The sequence below is a fragment of the Cryptotermes secundus genome, unplaced genomic scaffold (assembly GCF_002891405.2).
Source record: "Cryptotermes secundus unplaced genomic scaffold, Csec_1.0 scaffold109, whole genome shotgun sequence".
Taxonomy (NCBI): domain Eukaryota; kingdom Metazoa; phylum Arthropoda; class Insecta; order Blattodea; family Kalotermitidae; genus Cryptotermes; species Cryptotermes secundus.
In genome coordinates, this window is record NW_019737086.1 from 261,067 (window position 1) to 270,734 (window position 9,668).

Consider the following 9,668-nt stretch of genomic DNA (forward strand, 5'->3'; position numbering starts at 1 on the left):
ATATATATATATTTAGTAACATTTTGTTGTGTTAATTATGTTTGGTTGAATAATTCAAAATTTTTGCTTTCATGGATTTCAGTTAGTGATATTTTGCATAATGTAATATCTAAAGTCAACATTTTGTGAGTTGCACTGAGATTTGTGTATCTGAAGAAATGAAGAACTGTTTGGCATGTGTGCATTGTGTTGCATTGCATGACTTCATTTAGGCTTGCTGCATGGTTCTGTTTATCCTCCCCTCAGTCCTTCCATTCCTATTCCATCCACCTCCTCCTCACCCTCTTCAAATCAGCTGTTTTCATGTTAAGTGCAAGGAACAGTGTGAAGCAGACCACATAATTTTTTGGACATTATCTTGTCTATTAATTCTTGTTCCCTTGCATTACATAATTTCCTAATCACAGAATGTAATTAATTAAGTGCTGCATGCTTTCATCAAAATACATGATCTACAGATACTTCTCTGAGGCATACAACTTGTATTTAGTTATCCCATCCCTCTCTTCAGTTACTGAAATGGTATTTAACTTTAATTTTTCGTGCACATCTCTACAGATGTGAAATCAATATTTGTGTATAAATTTGGAGGGCCTAATCAGGTCTGTGAGGGAGTTCTAAAGGCAGACATTTCTCTTATAAGCTATTTGAAAAGAGCTTTAATAGTGTTTCAGGATAGGTCCAGCAGTCTACAGGTGAAACTGGTGATCTTGGCTGTTAAAGGTTAAACTTTCATGTCCTCTTCTTTCTCTCTTCTAAGATTCACATTTTACCACCCAAACCAATGTTATTTTGTGGTATCGCATTGTATGAGGGAAAGTAAAAAAGTAAAGGCAATTTTAGTTTACCTCAAATATGATGTTGGCATCAGTGAAGAAAAGGTGGATATAAATTATGTGAATATTCCTTCTTTGCACCTAATTGATTTACCTTATTTTTACAAGTAGTGATAATACTTGACATGTAAGATTTGAGGCTTTCACGGCGGTGACTATGAAGAAAGCAGTCTTCTGGGATTTGGCACCGTGTATATGTGGTGTTAACCGACGTTTCGGAGGAACGTATCGCCTCCATCGCAGACTGCTTTTACCGGTTCTCACGGTCTCTTTGCTTGCAGATTTCTTATATATTTTTTCTTCTGACCTGAAGATGGAGGCGATACGTTCCTCCGAAACGTCGGTTAACACCACATATACATGGTGCCAAATCCCAGAAGACTGCTTTCTTCAATACTTGACATGTTTAATGTTGATATGATGCACCAAAGAACAGTTATTTGTGGCTTGATTTTTGTGATTTGACTGAAAACTAATGAAATTCATTTTTAAATGACGGCTCAGTATGCTGATAATGAATAAACCAGACAGAAGTTTAGGTGTATGTCAAAAGGTGTAAAGATTAATGCACATTCTGAGCAGACATCAACTGTAATATGTTGTGGTTAAATAGTAGTTCAATGAGCACATCTGGGACAACTGAAGTAGCACTGTTGAAGTTACAGCTGATCGAAGCTTGAAGCTTAAAGCCGAACCTAGAATATTTTGTTCTAATGGAATCAGAAAACCTTGATCATTGAATGAAATACATTGAAAAGCAATGTGACATTGTAGAAAAATAAGACATGTCTAACTGCCATGTGGTGATTTCTCAAACCTTAATATAAAATTGCCTTTAATTATTTATGTACCTTCATATTGTTACATTGACTATCATGTAGTATTGACATGCAACTGCTTACTGTTACTCTTACAAAATTTCACAGCAGATGGGTGGATGTTAATCTGAAAGAAATGACATCGTATTGAAACCTGTTACTGCATTTCTAAATCTATTGGTTTTGTTAAATAACGTAAGGTAGGCTAAAACACTTAGCAATAGCAAGTATAGCAGCATAAGAGACAAAAATTATACAGGGAAATGGAAAAAAGTTGTACTTTTTGCACATAGTAAATTTTGTCAGTTAGATACAATGTTAAATACTTTTATTTTCAGTTCATGTTAAGAAGATGACAGGATGCTGAAAAGTCTGCTCTGTGTTCAACACTATATAGTCTTTGATACTGAAAGCACTGTAGAATAAAACCATTAAGTAACAATTTAGCTCAATGAGTGACAATTTAATTTTGTTCTCTGGGCTTTGTATAAATGTTCTTGATATAAGTACTAAGTTTTGTTATATCAGTGATAACAATGTATTGACATTTCAGATACCACTGAAGATCCACCAACTGGTTAAATATGCAGTCATGTTCATAATGTTGGTGCACAATGGCTGCAAGTTGAAGGGAACTGAAGAATATTTTTCTGTCATAAACATAGTCTTATAGGTTTTCAAACTGTGTTTAGCTTCGGTTATTGATATATATAGACCTTATCTCACTCTTTGACCCTGTGGATGGAGGCAGTACATTCCTCCAGAGAGTAAACTTACTTGACTCTACAATGACACAGCATAGGAAATAACATGCTTCAAACATCAGATTATTCAGTCAGGCTGTGGAATGTTCACACTGTTCCTTGTACAAAACATAATGTTCGATTTTTTAAGAAACTTATGCTTATGACAGTGTCATGATTTCATTTTTTTTTAACTGGATAATTACAAATGATGACAAAAATTTCTGTAGCTGGGCAGGGTGTTATTATGCAGCTGAAAGGAAGAAATTGTGGTGTTTAGTGCCTGAAAAATGTTTTAACCATCCTTAACTGAAGACTTACATATCGTAAAACAAAAAAATTGTTGCATTCACGTCAACCAAAATTATGTCTCTGAAGGAAATGTTGAAGGCAGTAATTCATCTTCAGCAGCAGGGTAACAGTCTGCCATTTATGATGTGTTAACCTCTATAACTGTTGCAAGATATTCAAGCATTTTCAGTGTTCTGTAATGTGAAGATATCTTTAATCTATGATTGACCTGCCAGAACACTAATATAAACTGGAAAATAGCCCTAACAGACCTTCCAGCACCCCATGCTTAAGAGTACTTTTTATACTAGCTTATAGTAAGTCATTCCTTTTTTAAATTTCAGATCTGTAAGTGCCATTCTTATACTTGTTTACATGAAAGCAACAAGTCATAAATTTAATATTTCTTATGGGTGTTGGTGTAATTGGATTTTCGTTAATTGGTGGCCATATTATGCCATATTTCATGAAGACATTGTGCTTTTGTCTAATTAATATCAGTTTTGTCAGTCACTTGTGACGACAGTGCCCCAGCTTTTCTTTTCATAGTAAGCACTATGTTGTCCAGCATGGGAGCAGGTTGATGAATCTACTTCAGTACTTACTTGAGTTACCAGAAGATATTTATGCCTGCAGATGATAACAGTATATCTCTCTGGCTGTTCTAGAACTGTGTGTAAATATGATACTCTTAATAGTGTTTATGAAAAGTCATGAACCAGTGTACAGTTTTGTGAAATGTCATGTGTATGTGCCATCTTTTAAAAATACCTTTTAAAAAATATTTTCGTCCCCTGTTTGCTCCTTTAATGTATATGCAAAGTTTACTGGCCCTGTGTTGTCTGTCTTTTGGAACCTTATTTATTAGAACATTATTCATGGTTTGTTTCTTAATTTATTAATTTATGTCTTCTCATAACACAAAATATGAGAATCATTGTTGCTGATGAATTAGAAAGGATATGGAAGGTAGAAATTGTGACATATTTTAAGATACTAACCTCACATTTGCATGGGGAGACTAGGGAAGATCACAGAAATAAATGACTACAGTCAGGATAGCCATCCTTCAAGCTGAGAACTGAATGCTGGATCTCCAGAATATAAAATAGGAGCACTAACACCTAAGTCACAGTGTTTGATCATAATCATATTAAATAGTCTAGAATCATAGGCAAGTAATCTAAAATTAATGAAAATTCTTATATTCATATATTTTTGGAATTACTGTTACCCAGGTCTTTGCATTTACAGTGTTTATTTTTTCTAACAGAAGCTCTTTAAGTGTTCCTTAATAAATTATTTGATGCCAAGAACTGTCAATAACATGGTAATTTTAATTAGAGCATTAAAGAGACTTGTTACTTGGCTAGTTAATTCCATTATGAGCTGATCAGGCATATCAATTTTCAAGGTTGGAGACAAAACATGAATTTTTGTTGTGCCTATATAGAGTGTGTGAAAGTCTCTCAGTGATGAACTATTTTATCGTTAATTTAGAAAGAAAGATATTTTCTGTTGGTAACATTTTTGTAGCCATCTGTATGATGCCTCACAGTTTGTTTCAAGTTTTAAATTATAATTAGTAGATTTGACATTTGCATTATTTACTAAAATGTGGTTTCATTGTTCAATATTCAAATATCATACATATTAGGTGACCTACTTTGAAACTTGGAGTAGGCTGGGAGGGAATTTTCAAGAAAAATATAATTCTTGAAGCAATTCAAGATTAAGCAGGAAGTCACCGGTTCTAATATACTGTCACGTTATATAGCATGACTATAGATGGGGTTTGGATTGGTAATTGGATTTATTTGACATTTTAACACACAACTTATGACAATTTACAAATCACTGTCACACACAGACTAGTGTTTTCCATCACGGTCTTCACAGTTCTGCTTGGTAGCAACTTCCAGCAGTGTAGCATCCTTGGCTTCTGTGTCCAATGGCTCTTATCCTCTCTGGCTGGTACTTTTCAGCTGCAGCTCCCGAGCTGAACTATCTGGCCTCAAACGACCGAACTCACAACACACAGTTGACTCCTTATGTAGCCTTGGCATGGACTGCATAGAAAACACCTCTCTTCTGTTGTTGCATCATATAGATATCACACGGACCATGTAGAGAACACAGCTTACAAATCTGTTGCCTAGCAATGGGCATGTTTGCAGGACAGTTTCCTAGCAACAGCTGTCTCCCTTGGCTTCACAGTTCTTGCCTTGAGAAAATATGCCACATTGCTTCTTTCTTAAGGTTGCTTGTCCCGAGTAGCCTACAGGCTTGCTGCTATTTCCTTTTTTCCGAGGGGACGCTTGTGACACCTGTGATCTGCGTCGCCTTCCTTCCCCATTGCTTGATTCTTGTGACGATTACTTTTCCAGCTACTCCTGCTCCTCCCTTCTTAAAGCCACTTGTCCTGAGCAGTTCCCTGATAAGTTGTGAGCCAATCCAGGTGTACCACCATCATTGTAGATCTAGGGTTCTGCTGAATCCTGTACACCATATTGTTTATATTTGTGACTACCCTGTATGAGACCTCCCATGGGGATTGAAGTTTGATTGATTTTCCTTTTGTGTGGATTGGCTGATAGAGCCAAACTTTGTTGCCAGATCCACCTGCCAATAACCGCTCTTTAGGTCCAGAGTGGAAAAACATTTGTCTTCAGGCAGCATGCACAAAGTGTTATCAGCCTGGGACAGTGGGAAACAGTCTTTCTTTGTGATGTCATTCAGTTTCCTCTAGTCTGTGCATAGGTGGAAGTCCATGTCCTTGGCAGAGGCAAAGGATGACCAGGGGCTGTTTGACGCTTTGATAACCCCACATTGTTGTGTATCCTCTAACATCTTTTCCACATTCACTCGTTTTTCAAAAAGGGGGGGAACCTTGTCGAGGGTTGGTGAATCAATTAGGCCTCTACCATATATATATGTATATGGTTGTACACACTGTCAGTCCAACCATAGTCATCACTCTTAATAGCAAAGATGTCTCTGTACATGGTGAGGAGCTCTTCCAACTCGCAGGATGCAGCATCATTCAGCTTTGTCCTGGCTGTTGCAGTCACATTGTTTAACTTCAGGGTAGTGTTTTGGATCTGTGATTGTTCAACATAGGGTGTGGCCACTAGCATGACTGGCTCACAGTGTGTCAGGGGGGATCCTTTCATGAGCTTCTCGTGGCTGGTAGCATTCAGGAACCTCACAGGTACCTCCTGGTGGTCTCAGACCAGGGTGCTGAGTGTTCACAGAAATATTAATGCCTCCCATTAAAATGTCCCAGTTTGAAATTTTGTACTTCTAGCAAAGGATAATTTGGGTAAGGATTCTAAGAAGTGGCAGAATGTTCAGTTAATGCTTTGTTGCCAGTGTTTCTTAAAATGTAAGAAATGGAATGACTTCAAGGCTTATAAATACTGGTATTAAGTTAATAAGTAGATTATTAATTTTATGTGTACTACTTTGATTGGTTGCCTTATTACCTGAACATGCACTTTATAGACAAAGATATACCCTCCTAGCATTTAAATTGAAAACAGGTGAAGAAGTAAATGTCATATTGCAGAACACCATACCACATTTTCCATCCCACTTCTTACACCAAATTGTGGTGTGTTTAAGGCCGCAACCACTTTCTGACACCAAATTATGATGTGTTTAAGGCTGTAACCACTTTTACACCAAATTGTCATGTGTCTGGGGTTCTGTGACAAATAATTGTAGTTTCTTAGTTTTGATCGTTGTGTTTATTGGATTTTTTTTTTATTGCTAGTGGGGTGGGACTAAGTCCCTTGTACTGCGGTCACTTATGGCCTATTATACCAGCCCCAGATGAGAGGTGAGGGTGATTGTGGAGCAATTGGTGGAATGAAGATTGGCAGGGGAAACCAAAATACTCTGAGAAAACCTGCCCCAGCACCACTTTGTCCACCACAAATCCCATTTGAGCAGACCCAGGATCAAACCTGGGCCACTGCGGTGGGAAGCCAGCGACTAACCACTTGAGCTATGGCACAGCCCTTATTGAATGTTACTGACACATTTACACTCGGTTACAATAGCTCACACATTCAACTATTTCTGGATACCGAATCCCTCGCTGTTGTCTGTGTTTTGAACCTCTGGTCTTCTGTTCTGTGCCTTCAGTTCTCACTGTGAACTCTTGGTTTCAATTCTGAACTGCTCTCCCCTTATTCCTGCTGGGCGGATGGGATAGGAATCACCTCCTTGAAGAGTTCTGTTTGTCATACCTGTGGTAACAGTCTGTTTAGAATGTCGTTACCATGGACATGTCTCCAATAGCTCCATCAAAACCCAGGGTAACGGTGTATTTCGCATTACCATGGGAACAGGCCCCGCAAAGCTTCGCCCAGCAGATGTGCAGGTTGTGGCTTTCAGGCCGCTCGTCACAGTATGCGTTGTCACTTGATGTGATTGTCACCCAGACAATGGAGGAATGTGATTTTGAGCCGTTGTCTAGCAATGGACGCCCACTTTGACTCAGATATTCCTGCTTTTAGGTGGCACACCACAATATTTAGGTTTTAGAGGGTAAAATAATGGGGAAACAGTTCTATTGCATACATTTGAAACTCAAATTCACAAATCCTTACTAAACAAAACTGCACTGCAGCACAAAATTTGTGCTGGTCATAGAACAACTATTACACTGCACTGTTACTCAGTGAAATCACATGTATTCTTTACAGTGAACAGGTCAGTTGTGAGAAGGGCCACTAAATGTAACTCAGTTTGCATTGAAGGTCATTCTGCTGTACTTTTGGGATGTAAGTTGCAGGGGAGTTTTAGCTGCATTTTCCAGGAGCAAAACTGCACCATAAAATAGTGTAATTAGTGTGTAATGTGATAACAGGATTATTCACCATTCATTTAATTTCAGGCAGTTCAACAAATTTGTTTTAAAACTTTGCATATCAGTTATAGGATGCTGAATGTAAAAAATGAGAGGAGACAATAGCAGTAATCAAGTACACTTATTCCCCAAAACAATCTGAATATTTTCTTGATGACTTTATCGGTTCAGTTCATTGATTTCTCTGTGTATACCCTTAGAACTCTTTGTCACTTCTTGTTTCTGCCATATGTTGTTTTCATTTTATATTCCCTTACAGAATATTTTCCCTTTGACATCTCATTTACTGGGGTAATTTCAAGTTTGGAACTAAATTTATATGTAAATCCACACAAGATATATTCCAAAGGGTTCTGATGATGCTGGATGACACAGAATTACTGGGGTTTTGGATTTTTTCCATCGTCTGGAATTTTTATGTAATAGAGGACACAGCGTTTCGGAAACTGGATCCGTTTCCGTCTTCAGGTGAGAAAGGAAGACACCTAATCTCAATCACTGGACCAGTCAACCGTCCAGTGATTGAGATTAGCTCTTTCTAAGGGGCCCAACTGAGTAGGTATCTTCCTTTCTCACCTGAAGATGGAAACAGATCCAGTTTCCGAAATACCGTGTCCTCTATTACCTAAAAATTCCGGATGATATAAGAAGTCCAAAACCCCAGTCATTCCAAACAAGATGTTAGTCAGCTGAACTTAAGGCAACCCACTCCTGCTTATAGAATGAAAGTGTAATATTCATAATGTCTCTATAACTTAATAGTGAAGTTGACTTATCATTGGTGGGGTTATGGATTGATTGGTGTTACAGAGATGGCCGGAGTTCCCGCGAGGAAAAGTCCCAGCACAGTTCCCATCATGAGTCGGGATTGCACAGCGGGGGAGGGTCTGAGCACTACGGGTCCTCTGGAGCCTCTGCAATGCTTGGACCCAACCATGGGCAGTACGCGACTCTGAGCAAGCAGTGCAAGACCCTCGAGTCCTCTGACTTCTACTGAGAGAAGCCTACTAACTGGCACAATGATGATGCCCCCTGCCAGGTCACCAAGCTGTGATCAACCCATCATAGCTAGCAGGGATGCAGAGATTTCCCACACTGGCTGGGAGCCTGGACGTGCCCCCTTCATAGTCACTGACCATTGCCAGATGGCTTCAGCTGTGAAGGAAGGCCTTGGAACTCTCAGCAGGCATACTGAATCATCCAGTGCTAGCAGCCCATATCAAATCACAGAGTTGTGAGTTGCAGGGAGCTAGTAGTCAGAAGAAATGGGGGTTTTGCTATTGACCATTCAAAGAAGAGTTGTCTACTCATGGTGTGATGGAAGCCATAACAATCTGTGTTTATGATATAAGATAGTCATCAGGTCACTGTGTTATGTTTGTTAATGACACACTTGGGTAGCAGCAAACAGCACATTTTTCATGGTTCAAACACATAGTGCATCTGAATTGTAGGTGTATGTGTGTTGTGAAATAGACATCTACAATATGGTACTAGTAACTGTTCTGGCATTATGTATCCATCACTGTTTAATTTTTGTGACAATTTCGTACATGGTTCCTGAAGATGGAATGTATGTTGGGTCTGATGTGGAGGATATTTAATGTAAGAATGGTGGCAACACTGTTTCTTTCTTGTACAAATTCTTGCGCAGTTGTTCGTACTGTATACGAGTTTGTAATTTCAACCTAACTACAGTGATCCATTTGTCTGTTAAATTGGACAGGACATTTTAAGCTGAAGTTACAGAAATTCAAATCTATGAATTTGCCGGTGTATCAGTAATGCAGACTTAACACATTCACACATCATCATGTTAGCTGTAAGTGGAATTCTGATGGGAACAGATAATTTACAAAAAAAAAAAAAAAAAAAAAAAAAAAAAAAAAAAAAAAAAGCAGAAACTTGAACATAGTTGTTTTCTTTTCTTTGTTCTTGTTGTTTGTTGACTTTGCAGTGTGTGCCTGTAGTGTATATTTGTGTGTTTGTGTGATGGGTAGGGCTACAGCTCATTGCTTGGGAGTTCCACATGGTATGCAGTGTCCTCGTATTAAAAAAGCCACATACCAATTATAGTACATGCACAATTATGGCCCACATATCT

The 9,668-nt window shown here is 38.3% G+C and overlaps 1 protein-coding gene across 6 annotated transcripts in view; it reads left to right on the forward strand.

Moving 5' to 3' along the window:
* Positions 1–9,445, forward strand: part of LOC111870031 (protein tweety) — a 72,304-nt gene extending 62,859 nt beyond the window's left edge. For 5 of the 6 annotated variants that reach the window (XM_023861972.2, XM_033753654.1, XM_023861975.2 and 2 more), the window contains one exon: positions 8,375–9,445. In XM_023861972.2, the coding sequence (XP_023717740.1) occupies positions 8,375–8,561 (187 nt within the window). In that variant the 3' untranslated portion in view covers positions 8,562–9,445. The remainder of the gene's footprint in view (positions 1–8,374) is intronic. The other variant, XM_023861976.2, reaches the window with a different exon arrangement.
* Positions 9,446–9,668: the final 223 nt, after the last annotated feature.